This window comes from Sebastes fasciatus, chromosome 4 (genome assembly GCF_043250625.1).
Source record: "Sebastes fasciatus isolate fSebFas1 chromosome 4, fSebFas1.pri, whole genome shotgun sequence".
Lineage (NCBI taxonomy): Eukaryota > Metazoa > Chordata > Actinopteri > Perciformes > Sebastidae > Sebastes > Sebastes fasciatus.
This window is the reverse complement of record NC_133798.1, coordinates 30,556,359-30,575,516: the sequence shown is the minus strand read 5'-3', so window position 1 is coordinate 30,575,516 and position 19,158 is coordinate 30,556,359. Positions and strand designations below refer to the sequence as shown.

At 42.1% G+C, this 19,158-nt stretch overlaps 2 protein-coding genes across 2 annotated transcripts; both read right to left on the bottom strand.

Annotated features, from left to right (window-relative positions):
* Positions 1–4,549: 4,549 nt before the first annotated feature.
* Positions 4,550–8,466, bottom strand: LOC141766588 (hyaluronidase-5-like). Its single transcript, XM_074633552.1, has 4 exons — positions 8,315–8,466; positions 6,661–7,638; positions 5,075–5,164; positions 4,550–4,996 (listed from the first exon to the last, which is right to left on the bottom strand). Exons 1-4 carry the CDS (start codon positions 8,324–8,326, stop codon positions 4,589–4,591), a joined length of 1,488 nt encoding a protein of 495 aa, XP_074489653.1. The 5' UTR covers positions 8,327–8,466; the 3' UTR covers positions 4,550–4,588.
* A 6,454-nt stretch (positions 8,467–14,920) lies between these two features.
* LOC141766587 (hyaluronidase PH-20-like) lies at positions 14,921–18,767 on the bottom strand. Its single transcript, XM_074633551.1, has 4 exons — positions 18,610–18,767; positions 16,956–17,933; positions 15,472–15,561; positions 14,921–15,393 (listed from the first exon to the last, which is right to left on the bottom strand). The coding sequence occupies exons 1-4, from the start codon at positions 18,619–18,621 to the stop codon at positions 14,986–14,988; spliced, it is 1,488 nt and encodes a 495-aa protein (XP_074489652.1). The 5' UTR covers positions 18,622–18,767; the 3' UTR covers positions 14,921–14,985.
* Between the last annotated feature and the right edge of the window lie 391 nt (positions 18,768–19,158).

Here is a 19,158-nt window from a genome sequence, read left to right as displayed (position 1 = left end):
AGCATCTTAAAACAGGTCAGACTGATTTTGTAAAAAACAACACAGTTTCTTGTTAACATACAGAAAGAGTTAGGGGCTTTTATTTTGAAAAACTAGGTGAATCCCTAGTTTCCTGTTGTCATACAATGAGAGTTGAGGGCTTTTATTTTGTAAAGCAAGTGTCATCGTGAGCTTCCTGTTAAGATACAGTTACTCTATGGTGCTTTTATTATGACGGGTTGTGTGTGTGTGCGTGTGTGTGTGTGTGTGTTAGTCAGCCTGCACTGATTGCTAAAGTGAATCAGCTGTCTAGCAGCAATCAAAAGTTGCCATGGTGATTGGCCACTGCTGCAGTGGGGCAGTTTATAATAGGAGTTAACTAGAGATGTACATGTCACGAAAGTCCTTCTACGACAGAAACCGTGACTCCTATCGCTTAGATTGTTCATGAGACCAGTTAGGAGTCTCTGATGAACAAATGGTGCGACATTTGGGTCTGTAGTGTCAAAAATGTGACCTCGGCGGCAGTTTCATAAAGTAGTAACTTTTTTCTCTGATCCAAAAAATTCTTTGAAATTTTATATGGGCCCCTATGGGAGCTCAGCCTGGAGTTGCTGTCACTTCCAGGCATGTATAGCCAAATATGTAAGTCAGACTGATTCCATAGGTACATGACTGCAACCGGCACAAAAATACCTACAATCTGATGAAAACATTATCTATGAAGAGTGACAATTGTGGGCTACAGAGCAATTTGTTCGGAAAATTTTCAAAAGATTTCAAAGCTTTCCTGCACTCTAGCGATGATGTCACGTGCTCTAGCCCTTAACGACCCACGCAATACACACCCATTATAAAATCTGAAGCGGTCTGAAAATTTCACAAAACGGAAACTGCGATTTCGTGAAAACCGTGCCAGCTATCAAAAAATGTCCTTTTGGCCAAATAAAGTCCCAAGTCTCGTGACCCGTTTAAACTTTTAATCCCGTTTCTACGTTAAAGTATGGCGACTCTGTATGGCCCCAAAGAGGAGTGTTTTTGAGCACTCTTCACGTTGATTTTCAAAGCATTCCTATGGAGCAAATAATCGCGCGATTTTCTCGGTATCCACTGCGCGAATCTCTTAGCCAGGTCATAAGCACATGATTCCCGCTCATTCCGCACGTTTTGATGTATTTTTTGTAAATGTGCTGGCAACGCTGTGGGAGGAGTAGCGCGCAAAGTTTTAGGCGGAAAAGTCAGAATATTAAAAATGAGCCCGTCGAATAATAGACCAGTGTGCCTAGAAGCACAAGGCTTTGCCTTGTGCTTCTAGGCACACTGGAATTAAAGAATTAAGAATAAAGGGTGATTGGGACAGTTTTGGAATTTCCTTCTTGTGTAAGCTTTCTTGCCAAAAGATAAAAACAAATGCCCAACACATGATACATTTAGAAGATGTTACCTATCCATTAGAGGAGGAAAGAAGGTTATATCATATTCCAAGAAGACATGGCATACCCTTTTGTGTAAACTGACCTTTTTTTTTAGGTAACATTTGGGTGATTGGGACAGCACATCTTCATCACTTATTTAGGCTAGTGTGAGCATATTTATTGCACAATTTAATTCATACTTTGATATAATTTCACATGCACATTTTACTTTTTCTGTTCATCCGTAAGAACTAAGACTCCATGTTCATTTCTGTTAAACTTTATTAATGAAGGTTTAAAAATCCATCCACAATTCATACATTATAAAGCTGCCTTTCCTCAAGGTCACAACAACCCACTCCCTCCCTTAATTCTCTCCCCAAAACTTCATTGAATACATTTAATTGAGGTAAAACAACAATGCTTAAAGGGACTATTTGTAACTTTCAGAAATGCTTTTTAACAGCGACACCTGTGGCCGTGAAATCAACGAAAGTCAGCGTCGGGCTCGCGCTTGCTCGCTCTAAATATACCTGAACAAGCATCGCTCAAAACAGTGAGGCAACACACGTCAGCTAAAACCACAATATCACTTTATATTTCAGCTGCTTGGCAGTAATGTTAGCTGACCAGACGAAGGTCTCTCCATGAACATGATTTAGATCTGATCCTAGTGTTGGCTTTTCCTGCCTAAGTGCAGGCTGAGGCAGCGGGGCTCTCCAGCGTGTCTCCCTGCTCTCTCCGCCCGCAGCCGGAGAGAGCAGGGAGACACCGGCACCCGGTCGGTAACGAGACGATTACGTTACTCGCTGAGGAGCTCCGTCACTTCACAAGACACGGGAAACCTCTGTTGGTCTGAAGGAGCTGCAGCATTTATTTCTGCACAAACGTCCACTAGATATTCTCAGAGCTAAACTAACTCTTCTGCAGTGTGGGGTGAGCGCGCGTTCACGTCTAGAGGTGGAGCGAGCTGAGAACGCGCGCTCTGTCTGAGTGAAGGCGAGCAGGCAGAGGAGGAGGGTACAGCGGCTACACGCGAACGCGCATAGGCGAGCGCGCATGTGTGACGACCTGCTACATTTATGCGCGAACAAAGTTACAAATAGTCCCTTTAAAGGGACTATTTGTTCTGTTCTAGACGTGAACGCGCGTTCACTACACATTGCAGAAGAGTTAGTTTAGCTCTGAGAATATCTAGTGAATGTACAGGGGACGTTTGTGCAGAAATAAATGCTGCAGCTCCTCCAGACCAACAGAGGTTTCCCGTGTCTTGTGAAGTGACGGAGCTCTACAGAGATTTACGTTGTCTTCTCGTTACCCACCGGGTGCCGGTGTCTCCTCTGCTCTCTCCGGCTGCGGGCGGAGAGAGCAGGGAGACACGCTGGAGAGCCCCGCTGCCTCAGCCTGCACTTAGGAAGGACAAGCCAACACTAGGATCAGATCTAAATCATGTTCATGGAGAGACCTTCGTCTGGTCAGCTAACATTACTGCCAAGCAGCTGAAATATAAAGTGATATTGTGGTTTTAGCTGACGTGTGTCGCTTCGCTGTTTTGAGCGATGCTCGTTCAGGTATATTGAGAGCGAGCAAGAGCGAGCAAGCGCGAGCCCGACGCTGACTTTCATTGATTTCACGGCCACAGGTGTCGCTGTTAAGAAGCATTTCTGAAAGTTACAAATAGTCCCTGTAAGGTAAACAATGAATTGAGTTGATTATGGCACATTTCAGGCCCTGGCCAAGAACCTTGAGTGTGCTCCCTGCCTCCACTATCTCCCTTAGACTCTTCAATGGCTCCCTTCATCCTGTCCTCACTCTACTTGTTGTATTTTTTCCGTTGCTGTTTGTTTATTCTTTCCTTGTGCTCTCCCTTTTGCTGTCTTAATGGCGTCTTCAGAATAAAACAGAGTTAATTGGGGTAAGACCTCAGGGGCCCATCTACATACAGTACATAGAGGGTGGAATGGCTACATGTAGTTAAATAAATTGAAAATGTGTTTAATGGAAATCACAATTTTTTTTTTATTTCATGTTAAAGCTGGGGTAGGCAGAATGTTTTTTGGCATCATTGGGCAAAAATTCCATAATAACCTTTCAGCATGTTGTAATTCAAGTGTGCTCGGTCAGTGTATCTTTTGGTCATTCGATTTTCCTTTCACAAACGGATATTGAAAAACAAAAAATGAGTGATTATTTGTTTTTCGTTTTGAAATACAAAAAATAAAATTGGAATACAAGGTGTTTTTCTTTATCAGGGTCAAAAAGGGATGAACTAAACTTAAAAAAACGGGTTGATTTTCATTTTCTATTTCTAAAAACAAATAATAAAATCACTGGAAGACAGAAACAAAAACAAACGCCATTTTTTCATATTCTGCAACCGGAAGTTGCCATTGACAACAAAGTAAGAGTGCGTATGAGGACGGTGCTGTGTATGAGAGAAAAAAAGAGTACGGTGCTGCTGTGTAACTGAAGGCGATAGACATGGATCAGTACAGAGTTTTTTTAAACGATAACAGAGTTTGTCTCAGGGAAGAAGACACGACTGCAGAAAAACTAACTTCGGTAAAGTTGGAAAGATATTGACAGATTTGAACTTCCCGGATCAATAACTCATAACTTAAACGTTGTTAAAACACAAACGAGGGGCTCTTTCTAACCGTAGTGAGGTAGACAACGAGCTACAACCAAATTTTAATCAAAACGAGCTGTCCTCCGAGCTGGACACATAACATTGGTCTCTATGTTTGCATAATTTTGGTGAATTGTTAATAGGAAAAATATTATATTATCTTATATATTGTTTTTAGAAATAGAAAATGAAAATCAACCCGATTTTTAAGTCTAGTTCATCCCTTTTTGACCCTCATTTTTAGTTTTTTAATATCCATACACTGACCGGGCTCCCATCTTGCTTACTGCTGCTTTAAAGGGATGTGCCAAAACCTTATGTTGAGACTTTATATTATTAATAATAATGATCTTATAAACTTTGTTTTAGTTTAAAACAAGCATAGTCAAAAAGGAAGTTGTGTGAATGAGGCTGAGCGATTTGGAGAAAGTCAATAAAGAAATTCATGAAAAATGCAGGTAAAGACAGTCAGAAATAACAAACCAACTAACAGGCTGCAATAATAGTAGTAGTGTCCTTTATTTGCCTTCAATCACACGTCCTGTGTCAGCTTTGTGTTATTACTTTACTTCCACATCACAACATACATCAGACAGATCAGTCTCATCATCAGCAGGAGAGGCTGGGGCCCGTGAGCACCTCCACTCTTCGTGGGGGCGGTTTTGTTTAAAAGCATAACCGATCGACACGGCCCCTTGCTGTAGCACATGCAGTTGAAATTGAGGTCGAACTCGTTGACGTCATCCTGCGATAGGCTGCCACTCACAGTCAGCGGGCCGCCTATGTTTTGCCTCTCGATCAGGTAGTTGCGCGAGTCGAGGTGGAGGTAGACGTCTGTTGTTAGGTTCTTCCTCATGCAGCGACCTCGGCCCTGGCAGAGCGCCTTGCTGCAGAGTTGCGTTGCCGTGGTGACGTTAAGGATGTACGGGTTCATGACGTCTCTCAGGTAATCTCGAGCAGCTGTGCACGTCTCCTGCAGCGATATTAAGTCAATTAGCGGTTAAGTTGCAAATAAGTTCCCAGAAAACCCCTGAGTGATGCTACTTTATACCGGTCTTCTAACGAGGCTCATGTCTCCCCAGGAAATGACGCTGGCGGCGCCGAGAGCAGCAGCTTCTCCGATGGTTTTCACCAGATCCTCCTGCAAAAAAAATGACAGCCAGCCAATCAGAAAAGGGCAGGACTTCCACTGTTGTGTTCATAATTGAACAGCAAAATCAAAAGTAACCAACGTATGAAAACTGCAAACCTTTAAGACGGCTAATTTTTTCTGTTTCGTTTTTTGAATTTTCACAGAAAAATAAGCACTTTTTTTTCAACAATAATGACCCGATTTCTTGATAACATTGATCTTAAGATCTTAAGAAGTGTTTTCCAAGAGAGTTTTTTAGAAACTCTCGTGAATTTTTGCATTTGTTTCCCAAAGAAGTACTTTACAAAGTAGTAAACACAGTCATAGGATTACAAAGTACTGTAGTAATCCTATCTCTAAATATTATTATAAGTGTGTGACATTATGGAGAAAGTCTCGCTCAAGGAGAAGTCTCGTTGTGAAATCTAGCAAAGTGACGTGTTGCCGGAAGACAACGGTGGAATAGTGGACTACATCCATGGTGGAAGCGTGAGTTTCTTAAGCCATTGTTAAAAAAACAAGCCCACAATATTTGCTAGCCAGCATTAACTAACGTGTTCAGAGAATCTTTAGCCTCTACTTAACGCTCCGCCCACAAAATACATCATCATGTTTACTAACAGAAAAAGGGTCTATATGCCTCAAGCGCTACATTAGGAAAGCAGCAGACGCCAGAAAGAGCAACTCCTTCTCCCCGCAGCATTTAAACAGCCTCTACATGCAGACTGGGCAGAAAACCTAACTAAAGCATTGGGAGGTTTATAGTGAAAGATATGCAGCCCTGCGCAGTCGTGTAGGACGCTGGATTTCAGCATATGATTAACGTAACGTTACTTGAGCCGCGCTATACACTTAAGCAACACAGTAATTCCAGCAGCACAATCCCTGTAATGTGTTTTATATGTATTCATTATTTCTAAATAACACAGTGGCACAGAAATCCAACTGTATTCCTTTCCAAATACTGCACTTTTTGAGTGGAAAAACTAATCTTTCAATTAAGAGCTGATAATCAGGGAATTGAGACATGTGTTAAACTGTTCTTTTTTTTTTTTTAGTATAGTTCTGGTTGAGCTTATGCTTCAATTTATGTTGATGGCCTTAGTCTATAATAACATCATATTTATATGAAAATAAAAAAGCTGCATTTTTTGTTTTCACTAATTACTGTAGAAGACCTATTCTTTCAATTAAGATTTGACAATGAAGAAGTGTTTATGTTCCTTATGTAAGCCATACTTTTGTTAAGTCAAACATTTGTTAACTTATTTTTGCCAAATAAATGAAAAGCATGTTGAAATCAGAACATGACCTCCTCGCTGTAACATAAATGAACCGAACCGAACTGAACCGAAAACAGTGGAATGAACCGAACCGTGAATTTTGTGAACCGTTCCACCCCTAGAGACCAGTATTTGACATACACATGTATAGTATATAACATACATTGTGTCTAAAGGTGACATAAAGGTGTGTCTTTTTGAGCGATGACAGGTGTGTCTGACCTCTGACATGTAGTTGTTGACGCTATTCTTGTACACAGGGCGGATGTAGGCGTGGATGGGGATGGAGTAGGATTTGTCGACGAGCTTCGACACCCTTATGGTCTCCTGCATACGATGCCGGATGAACCACAGGGCCTGCTCCGTGTTATTGAGTTTCAGCTCCAGGTAGAGGGATGGATAGAGTGCCGTGCACTCTCTCCAGAGCCACATCAGTCTGTCGTTCCTTAACTTCTCGCGGTCGGGACACTCTCCGGTGAATTTGGCAAAGTTCTTGTTGAAGCCGTAATTGTAGCAATCGGGGAACAGGTAGTAGCCCCAGAGTCTGTTGGGCCTCAGCTTCTTCCCGATGCGGAGGGAATCGATAAAGTACCTTTGGCCTGCAACTTCGAACTCCTCTATCGCAAGGGCCGTCGTCTCCGCAGGGGACAACGACGCGTTTCTCTTCATGACCAGTTCGATGGATTTATCTCTGTAGATTCTTTTATTGCCCCAGTTTCGGACCCACAGTGGCCTCCACTCCTCAAAGTCAAGCACAGCTAGGCCCTCCTGGTTGACAGGGATGTATTTTTTGATGAAGTAATCGGCATCATAGTGGTGATCCGCCACCTTTAACAGCTGCGGCAGGCCGCCGTTATGTTCTTTGTTGGTGCCATGTTCATAGTAAGGGAATCTGCCGAAGCGGTTGATGTAGAATAGGCTGACGGTCTGGTTGGTCTCCCGCTTCATCGTGCTGCTAATGATGTGGAAGTGGGAGAGGTCGAGTGGCAATTTGTGGTGGATTTCGCAGAGCTCAGTCGGGGCGTTCCAAATTAACAGGAAAGGGTGGCCGGGAGAGAGGGGAGGGTCCGTAAACAGGTCCGTCTTCTGGTCCATCTTCAGGGCCCATCCGGACCACATCAGGGCCAACATGGTGATGAAGATGGAGAAGAAATGTTGGTAATTGGGCAGCTTGAGTTTGTTCATTTTTGAAACTGTAATCTGTGAGGAAAAGGAGACAGAAACACAAATTAGAAAAATTAGGAGGTCAGAATGAGTTCCTGTTGTGCTCAGCCTCAGCTTTTCGCTAACTAAATGAACATGTTTTACTTTTGTATGGCACTTTTTTTCACTGATGTTGCAATGAACGACTAATTGACTTTCACTTCTTAGCTATTTCCGTTTTTGTCTGGGGGCTGGAGTCGTTGTGTCGAAGTCCAGCCCACGCACCCGCCCAAGCCAATCGCGAGCTAAGCACGGCTTGTTAGCGCGAGCTGCCTAGTTGCTACGTTAGCACCACAGTAGCTGTTTGTCGAGAAAGACACGACTAACCACAATATCTCAAAATATCCAAACCAAAAACCAAAATGCACTGAATTCAGGTGAAGAAGAACCTTATTTTAAGTCTTATTTTGATGCAAAGATTTGTACATTTGCAGGAATGTAGCACAACATGGAAGTGAGAGCAGGGAGCTGTTTATTTAAATGTGAAAGTGCAATAACAAATATTTCGTCCATAAAATCAATGCATAGTCATGATAAATAATTATTATCTCAATATTGAACAAAACAATCGTGATTATCATTTTGACCATAATCATGCAGCCCTACTGTAAGTGAAAATAGTTCATTTCAGACCCTGATACAGTCTATGCCTCACACCTGTTCTACAGCTTACCTGGTTCAACATCAGGGAACCGAGAAAGACGCTTGTGAAGTCCCAGATCTAGCAAAGAAGGAAATCAGCAGCAGGCCTTAAAATGAATGTCACTGTTAGATGTTTTTTTACAAATGTACATTTAAATGTTGCATTCTGACAAGTAGAATGTTTTGTTGCTATACATATCAAGCTCATATCTCTCCATTTTTTACGTTATGAATGAGTTGCATTGAAAATAGATGAATATGGTTTTAAAAATAAACATTCTACGTTGGTTGAAGTTTATTTCCTGCAGAATTGAGCAGCTGAAGGAGCCTAAGCTTTGAGCCAGCTGTTCAGCTGTTACCTGAAAAACAACCATTTGTGTTTGTCAGCTGATCATAATTGTAAATCTCAGCCAGTTTTCCTGCTGTATTCACAAACATTACATATTTATATTGATCACAACAATGTGTCCTTGAGTACTGATCGCTTTAATTTTTGAAGTGACATTTTTTTACTTGTCTTGTAACCCTATACTATAGTTTGTCGGTTTCAGGGCTCCATTTCTCCCCCAGTTTCCTACAGTAGACTGATGTTTTGGTGTGACCCACATATTTCTTTTCTTTTTCAGTCCAGCAGATAAAATGAACCTTCAGTTCAAGTTTAAACATGCAGTTGGAACGTTTCTCATATGACAGCAGTGAAAAGGCACCACATGTCCTGACTTCAGGTACGATTTATGTGTTTTAATATGAAGACAAAAGACAGTAGTTGTTGAGGTATGAAAACTCAGCAGCTTCTTTTCTTTATTGTTCTCAGTTCATGGTAGCAATAAACCAAGCTGTTAAAATTTGGATCAAATTGATTAGTGCAGCTTTAAGACCTAACTGCTTTTGAGTTTCCATTAAAGGAATAGTTCAACATTTTGGGAAATGCGCTTATTTGCTTTCTTGCCAAGCGTTTAAGCCGTTTCTCACCAGTGAATTTGAAAATGAATTTTCCGCATTGACAACTATGCACACCGGGTCCGGTGCAAATTATCTGCGTTTCTGTGTTCCATTTCCGTCAATGAGGTCCAATGTAGTCCTAAATAGTGCCGTGTCCACTCCACAAAACAGAAACCTATCCAGACAGAGAATGTCTAAGGGCCTAACGTTAACGAGCCTACACTATCCATAAACTAATCGGACCCCAAATGTGATGCTAACGCTAGCTGTTGTTGCTAGATTAACAAGTGCATATATCAGCTACATCACTAGGGCTGGGACGATTCAACTATCTCCCGATTTGATACGATACTTGGGTGCTGATTCGATATGTATTGCGATTTTTAAGTATTGCGATTCGATATTATGATTTATTACGATTTTCCTCACTGGCAAAACAAGGCTTGTCATCATTGAAGGCCATCTCAATGCAGGGAGATATTGGGATGAGATTCTGCGGCCAGTGGCGATCCCATATCTCCACAATCTGGGACATAACTTCATCCTCCAAGAAACAACGCTCACCCCCACAGAGCCAGGGTTATCACAGACTACCTCCACAATGTGGGAGTAGAGAGAATGGAACGGCCTGCCGATAGTCCACACCTCAACCCAATTCAACACTTGTAGGATCAGCTTGGGCGTGCTGTACATGTTAGAGTGAGTGTTAGGCTGACCTGCAATGAATCCTGGTTGAGGAATGGAACGCCATCCCACAGCAACGTGTGACCAGGTTGGTGACCAGCATGAGGAGGAGGTGATGATTTTTATTTTTCTAATCAGATTTAATTGGCTTTTCCTTGTCGTTTCCACAGAGCTCAGTGTATCAACCGGAACTGGAAGTTCATTCATTCCTATGGCAACTTCCGTCTCCGTGCTAAACGAGGTGATGGGGTAACAGTAGCTCTTGAGGGTGCAATTCAGAAGTCGTACAGGAAAAGTTTGTATTTATGTCTGAGATTGTCAGTTAGAGAATCTGCCAGAGGACATGTTTTGGAGAGTCATAGATAATTGCTACCTGTGATGTAACCTGTATGAGGCCGCTCGTTAATTAGTGAGTGGTTAATTAGTGAGTGGTGAGTGGTTAATTAGTGAGTGGTTGGATAGTAGGGTGAACTAGAAAATTTCGCAAGAAATGTTGACCAGTGTGCCTGGTGCTGGGGGGGCAGAAAGCATCTTAAAACAGGTCAGACTGATTTTGTAAAAAACAACACAGTTTCTTGTTAACATACAGAAAGAGTTAGGGGCTTTTATTTTGAAAAACTAGGTGAATCCCTAGTTTCCTGTTGTCATACAATGAGAGTTGAGGGCTTTTATTTTGTAAAGCAAGTGTCATTGTGAGCTTCCTGTTAAGATACAGTTACTCTATGGTGCTTTTATTATGACGGGTTGTGTGTGTGTGTGTGTGTTAGTCAGCCTGCACTGATTGCTAAAGTGAATCAGCTGTCTAGCAGCAATCAAAAGTTGCCATGGTGATTGGCCACTGCTGCAGTGGGGCAGTTTATAATAGGAGTTAACTAGAGATGTACATGTCACGAAAGTCCTTCTACGACAGAAACCGTGACTCCTATCGCTTAGATTGTTCATGAGACCAGTTAGGAGTCTCTGATGAACAAATGGTGCGACATTTGGGTCTGTAGTGTCAAAAATGTGACCTCGGCGGCAGTTTCATAAAGTAGTAACTTTTTTCTCTGATCCAAAAAATTCTTTGAAATTTTATATGGGCCCCTATGGGAGCTCAGCCTGGAGTTGCTGTCACTTCCAGGCATGTATAGCCAAATATGTAAGTCAGACTGATTCCATAGGTACATGACTGCAACCGGCACAAAAATACCTACAATCTGATGAAAACATTATCTATGAAGAGTGACAATTGTGGGCTACAGAGCAATTTGTTCGGAAAATTTTCAAAAGATTTCAAAGCTTTCCTGCACTCTAGCGATGATGTCACGTGCTCTAGCCCTTAACGACCCACGCAATACACACCCATTATAAAATCTGAAGCGGTCTGAAAATTTCACAAAACGTAAACTGCGATTTCGTGAAAACCGTGCCAGCTATCAAAAAATGTCCTTTTGGCCAAATAAAGTCCCAAGTCTCGTGACCCGTTTAAACTTTTAATCCCGTTTCTACGTTAAAGTATGGCGACTCTGTATGGCCCCAAAGAGGAGTGTTTTTGAGCACTCTTCACGTCGATTTTCAAAGCATTCCTATGGAGCAAATAATCGCGCGATTTTCTCTGTATCCACTTCGCGAATCTCTTAGCCAGGTCATAAGCACATGATTCCCGCTCATTCCGCACGTTTTGATGTATTTTTTGTAAATGTGCTGGCAACGCTGCGGGAGGAGTAGCGCGCAAAGTTTTAGGCGGAAAAGTCAGAATATTAAAAATGAGCCCGTCGAATAATAGACCAGTGTGCTTTGCACAAGGCTTTGCCTTGTGCTTCTAGGCACACTGGAATTAAAGAATTAAGAATAAAGGGTGATTGGGACAGTTTTTGAATTTCCTTCTTGTGTAAGCTTTCTTGCCAAAAGATAAAAACAAATGCCCAACACATGATACATTTAGAAGATGTTACCTATCCATTAGAGGAGGAAAGAAGGTTATATCATATTCCAAGAAGACATGGCATACCCTTTTGTGTAAACTGACCTTTTTTTTTAGGTAACATTTGGGTGATCGGGACAGCACATCTTCATCACTTATTTAGGCTAGTGTGAGCATATTTATTGCACAATTTAATTCATACTTTGATATAATTTCACATGCACATTTTACTTTTTCTGTTCATCCGTAAGAACTAAGACTCCATGTTCATTTCTGTTAAACTTTATTAATGAAGGTTTAAAAATCCATCCACAATTCATACATTATAAAGCTGCCTTTCCTCAAGGTCACAACAACCCACTCCCTCCCTTAATTCTCTCCCCAAAACTTCATTGAATACATTTAATTGAGGTAAAACAACAATGCTTAAAGGGACTATTTGTAACTTTCAGAAATGCTTTTTAACAGCGACACCTGTGGCCGTGAAATCAACGAAAGTCAGCGTCGGGCTCGCGCTTGCTCGCTCTAAATATACCTGAACAAGCATCGCTCAAAACAGTGAGGCAACACACGTCAGCTAAAACCACAATATCACTTTATATTTCAGCTGCTTGGCAGTAATGTTAGCTGACCAGACGAAGGTCTCTCCATGAACATGATTTAGATCTGATCCTAGTGTTGGCTTTTCCTGCCTAAGTGCAGGCTGAGGCAGCGGGGCTCTCCAGCGTGTCTCCCTGCTCTCTCCGCCCGCAGCCGGAGAGAGCAGGGAGACACCGGCACCCGGTCGGTAACGAGACGATTACGTTACTCGCTGAGGAGCTCCGTCACTTCACAAGACACGGGAAACCTCTGTTGGTCTGGAGGAGCTGCAGCATTTATTTCTGCACAAACGTCCACTAGATATTCTCAGAGCTAAACTAACTCTTCTGCAGTGTGGGGTGAGCGCGCGTTCACGTCTAGAGGTGGAGCGAGCTGAGAACGCGCGCTCTGTCTGAGTGAAGGCGAGCAGGCAGAGGAGGAGGGTACAGCGGCTACACGCGAACGCGCATAGGCGAGCGCGCATGTGTGACGACCTGCTACATTTATGCGCGTACAAAGTTACAAATAGTCCCTTTAAAGGGACGCGCGTTCACTACACATTGCAGAAGAGTTAGTTTAGCTCTGAGAATATCTAGTGAATGTACAGGGGACGTTTGTGCAGAAATAAATGCTGCAGCTCCTCCAGACCAACAGAGGTTTCCCGTGTCTTGTGAAGTGACGGAGCTCTACAGAGATTTACGTTGTCTTCTCGTTACCGACCGGGTGCCGGTGTCTCCTCTGCTCTCTCCGGCTGCGGGCGGAGAGAGCAGGGAGACACGCTGGAGAGCCCCGCTGCCTCAGCCTGCACTTAGGAAGGACAAGCCAACACTAGGATCAGATCTAAATCATGTTCATGGAGAGACCTTCGTCTGGTCAGCTAACATTACTGCCAAGCAGCTGAAATATAAAGTGATATTGTGGTTTTAGCTGACGTGTGTCGCTTCGCTGTTTTGAGCGATGCTCGTTCAGGTATATTGAGAGCGAGCAAGAGCGAGCAAGCGCGAGCCCGACGCTGACTTTCGTTGATTTCACGGCCACAGGTGTCGCTGTTAAGAAGCATTTCTGAAAGTTACAAATAGTCCCTGTAAAGTAAACAATGAATTGAGTTGATTATGGCACATTTCAGGCCCTGGCCAAGAACCTTGAGTGTGCTCCCTGCCTCCACTATCTCCCTTATACTCTTCAATGGCTCCCTTCATCCTGTCCTCACTCTACTTGTTGTATTTTTTCCGTTGCTGTTTGTTTATTCTTTCCTTGTGCTCTCCCTTTTGCTGTCTTAATGGCGTCTTCAGAATAAAACAGAGTTGATTGGGGTAAGAACTCAGAGGCCCATCTACATACAGTACATAGAGGGTGGAATGGCTACATGTAGTTAAATAAATTGAAAATGTGTTTAATGGAAATCACAATTTATTTTTTATTTCATGTTAAAGCTGGGGTAGGCAGAATGTTTTTTGGCATCATTGGGCAAAAATTCCATAATAACCTTTCAGCATGTTGTAATTCAAGTGTGCTCGGTCAGTGTATCTTTTGGTCATTCGATTTTCCTTTCACAAACGGATATTGAAAAACAAAAAATGAGTGATTATTTGTTTTTCGTTTTGAAATACAAAAAAATTAAATTGGAATACAAGGTGTTTTTCTTTATCAGGGTCAAAAAGGGATGAACTAAACTTAAAAAAACGGGTTGATTTTCATTTTCTATTTCTAAAAACAAATAATAAAATCACTGGAAGACAGAAACAAAAACAAACGCCATTTTTTTCATATTCTGCAACCGGAAGTTGCCATTGACAACAAAGTAAGAGCGCGTATGAGGACGGTGCTGTGTATGAGAGAAAAAAAGAGTACGGTGCTGCTGTGTAACTGAAGGCGATAGACATGGATCAGTACAGAGTTTTTTTAAACGATAACAGAGTTTGTCTCAGGGAAGAAGACACGACTGCAGAAAAACTAACTTCGGTAAAGTTGGAAAGATATTGACAGATTTGAACTTCCCGGATCAATAACTCATAACTTAAACGTTGTTAAAACACAAACGAGGCGCTCTTTCTAACCGTAGTGAGGTAGACAACGAGCTACAACCTAATTTTAATCAAAACGAGCTGTCCTCCGTGCTGGACACATAACATTGGTCTCTATGTTTGCATAATTTTGGTGAATTGTTAAAAGGAAAAATATTATATTATCTTATATATTGTTTTTAGAAATAGAAAATGAAAATCAACCCGATTTTTAAGTCTAGTTCATCCCTTTTTGACCCTCATTTTTAGTTTTTTAATATCCATACACTGACCGGGCTCCCATCTTGCTTACTGCTGCTTTAAAGGGATGTGCCAAAACCTTATGTTGAGACTTTATATTATTAATAATAATGATCTTATAAACTTTGTTTTAGTTTAAAACAAGCATAGTCAAAAAGGAAGTTGTGTGAATGAGGCTGAGCGATTTGGAGAAAGTCAATAAAGAAATTTATGAAAAATGCAGGTAAAGACAGTCAGAAATAACAAACCAACTAACAGGCTGCAATAATAGTAGTAGTGTCCTTTATTTGCCTTCAATCACACGTCCTGTGTCAGCTTTGTGTTATTACTTTACTTCCACATCACAACATACATCAGACAGATCAGTCTCATCATCAGCAGGAGGGGCTGGGGCCCGTGAGCACCTCCACTCTTCGTGGGGGCGGTTTTGTTTAAAAGCATAACCGATCGACACGGCCCCTTGCTGTAGCACATGCAGTTGAAATTGAGGTCGAACTCGTTGACGTCATCCTGCGATAGGCTGCCACTCACAGTCAGCGGGCCGCCTATGTTTTGCCTCTCGATCAGGTAGTTGCGCGAGTCGAGGTGGAGGTAGACGTCTGTTGTTAGGTTCTTCCTCATGCAGCGACCTCGGCCCTGGCAGAGCGCCTTACTGCAGAGTTGCGTTGCCGTGGTGACGTTAAGGATGTACGGGTTCATGACGTCTCTCAGGTAATCTCGAGCAGCTGTGCACGTCTCCTGCAGCGATATTAAGTCAATTAGCGGTTAAGTTGCAAATAAGTTCCCAGAAAACCCCTGAGTGATGCTACTTTATACCGGTCTTCTAACGAGGCTCATGTCTCCCCAGGAAATGACGCTGGCGGCGCCGAGAGCAGCAGCTTCTCCGATGGTTTTCACCAGATCCTCCTGCAAAAAAAATGACAGCCAGCCAATCAGTTTCGTTTTTTGAATTTTCACAGAAAAATAAGCACTTTTTTTTAAAACAATAATGACCCGATTTCTTGATAACATTGATCTTAAGATCTTAAGAAGTGTTTTCCAAGAGAGTTTTTTACAAACTCTCGTGAATTTTTGCATTTGTTTCCCAAAGAAGTACTTTACAAAGTAGTAAACACAGTCATAGGATTACAAAGTACTGTAGTAATCCTATCTCTAAATATTATTATAAGTGTGTGACATTATGGAGAAAGTCTCGCTCAAGGAGAAGTCTCGTTGTGAAATCTAGCAAAGTGACGTGTTGCCGGAAGACAACGGTGGAATAGTGGACTACATCCATGGTGGAAGCGTGAGTTTCTTAAGCCATTGTTAAAAAAACAAGCCCACAATATTTGCTAGCCAGCATTAACTAACGTGTTCAGAGAATCTTTAGCCTCTACTTAACGCTCCGCCCACAAAATACATCATCATGTTTACTAACAGAAAAAGGGTCTATATGCCTCAAGCGCTACATTAGGAAAGCAGCAGACGCCAGAAAGAGCAACTCCTTCTCCCCGCAGCATTTAAACAGCCTCTACATGCAGACTGGGCAGAAAACCTAACTAAAGCATTGGGAGGTTTATAGTGAAAGATATGCAGCCCTGCGCAGTCGTGTAGGACGCTGGATTTCAGCATATGATTAACGTAACGTTACTTGAGCCGCGCTATACACTTAAGCAACACAGTAATTCCAGCAGCACAATCCCTGTAATGTGTTTTATATGTATTCATTATTTCTAAATAACACAGTGGCACAGAAATCCAACTGTATTCCTTTCCAAATACTGCACTTTTTGAGTGGAAAAACTAATCTTTCAATTAAGAGCTGATAATCAGGGAATTGAGACATGTGTTAAACTGTTCTTTTTTTTTTTTAGTATAGTTCTGGTTGAGCTTATGCTTCAATTTATGTTGATGGCCTTAGTCTATAATAACATCATATTTATATGAAAATAAAAAAGCTGCATTTTTTGTTTTCACTAATTACTGTAGAAGACTTATTCTTTCAATTAAGATTTGACAATGAAGAAGTGTTTATGTTCCTTATGTAAGCCATACTTTTGTTAAGTCAAACATTTGTTAACTTATTTTTGCCAAATAAATGAAAAGCATGTTGAAATCAGAACAAGACCTCCTCGCTGTAACATAAATGAACCGAACCGAACTGAACCGAAAACGGTGGAATGAACCGAACCGTGAATTTTGTGAACCGTTCCACCCCTAGAGACCAGTATTTGACATACACATGTATAGTATATAACATACATTGTGTCTAAAGGTGACATAAAGGTGTGTCTTTTTGAGCGATGACAGGTGTGTCTGACCTCTGACATGTAGTTGTTGACGGCATTCTTGTACACAGGGCGGATGTAGGCGTGGATGGGGATGGAGTAGGATTTGTCGACGAGCTTCGACACCCTTATGGTCTCCTGCATACGATGCCGGATGAACCACAGGGCCTGCTCCGTGTTTTTGAGTATCAGCTCCAGGTAGAGGGATGGATAGAGTGCCGTGCACTCTCTCCAGAGCCACATCAGTCTGTTGTTCCTTTTCTTCTCAAGGACGGGACACTCTCCGGTGAATTTGTCAAAGTTCTTGTTGAAGTCGTAATTGTAGCAATCGGGGAACAGGTAGTAGCCCCAGAGTCTTTTGGGCCTCAGCTTCTTCCCGATGCGGAGGGAATCGATAAAGTACCTTTGGCCTGCAAATTCGAACTCCTCTATCGCAAGGGCCGTCGTCTCCGCAGGGGACAACGACGCGTTTCTCTTCATGACCAGTTCGATGGATTTATCTCTGTAGATTCTTTTATTGCCCCAGTTTCGGATCCACAGTGGCCTCCACTGCTCAAAGTCAAGCACAGCGAGGCCTTCCTGGTTGACAGGGATGTATTTTTTGATGAAGTAATCGGCATCATAGTGGTGATCCGCCACCTTTAACAGCTGCGGCAGGCCGCCGTTATGTTCTTTGTTGGTGCCATGTTCATAGTAAGGGAATCTGCCGAAGCGGTCGATGTAGAATAGGCTGACGGCCTGGTTGGTCTCCCGCTTCAGCGTGCTGCTAATGATGTGGAAGTGGGAGAGGTCGAGTGGCAATTTGTGGTGGATTTCGCAGAGCTCGGTCGGGGCGTTCCAAATTAACAGGAAAGGGTGGCCGGGAGAGAGGGGAGGGTCCGTAAACAGGTCCGTCTTCTGGTCCATCTTCAGGGCCCATCCGGACCACATCAGGGCCAACATGGTGATGAAGATGGAGAAGAAATGTTGGTAATTGGGCAGCTTGAGTTTGTTCATTTTTGAAACTGTAATCTGTGAGGAAAAGGAGACAGAAACACAAATTAGAAAAATTAGGAGGTCAGAATGAGTTCCTGTTGTGCTCAGCCTCAGCTTTTCGCTAACTAAATGAACATGTTTTACTTTTGTATGGCACTTTTTTTCACTGATGTTGCAATGAACGACTAATTGACTTTCACTTCTTAGCTATTTCCGTTTTTGTCTGGGGGCTGGAGTCGTTGTGTCGAAGTCCAGCCCACGCACCCGCCCAAGCCAATCGCGAGCTAAGCACGGCTTGTTAGCGCGAGCTGCCTAGTTGCTACGTTAGCACCACAGTAGCTGTTTGTCGAGAAAGACACGACTAACCACAATATCTCAAAATATCCAAACCAAAAACCAAAATGCACTGAATTCAGGTGAAGAAGAACCTTATTTTAAGTCTTATTTTGATGCAAAGATTTGTACATTTGCAGGAATGTAGCACAACATGGAAGTGAGAGCAGGGAGCTGTTTATTTAAATGTGAAAGTGCAATAACAAATATTTCGTCCATAAAATCAATGCATAGTCATGATAAATAATTATTATCTCAATATTGAACAAAACAATCGTGATTATCATTTTGACCATAATCATGCAGCCCTACTGTAAGTGAAAATAGTTCATTTCAGACCCTGATACAGTCTATGCCTCACACCTGTTCTACAGCTTACCTGGTTCAACATCAGGGAACCGAGAAAGACGCTTGTGAAGTCCCAGATCTAGCAAAGAAGGAAATCAGCAGCAGGCCTTAAAATGAATGTCACTGTTAGATGTTTTTTTACAAATGTACATTTAAATGTTGCATTCTGACAAGTAGAATGTTTTGTTGCTATACATATCAAGCTCATATCTCTCCATTTTTTACGTTATGAATGGGTTGCATTGAAAATAGATGAATATGGTTTTAAAAATAAACATTCTACGTTGGTTGAAGTTTATTTCCTGCAGAATTGAGCAGCTGAAGGAGCCTAAGCTTTGAGCCAGCTGTTCAGCTGTTACCTGAAAAACAACCATTTGTGTTTGTCAGCTGATCATAATTGTAAATCTCAGCCAGTTTTCCTGCTGTATTCACAAACATTACATATTTATATTGATCACAACAATGTGTCCTTGAGTACTGATCGCTTTAATTTTTGAAGTGACATTTTTTTACTTGTCTTGTAACCCTATACTATAGTTTGTCGGTTTCAGGGCTCCATTTCTCCCCCAGTTTCCTACAG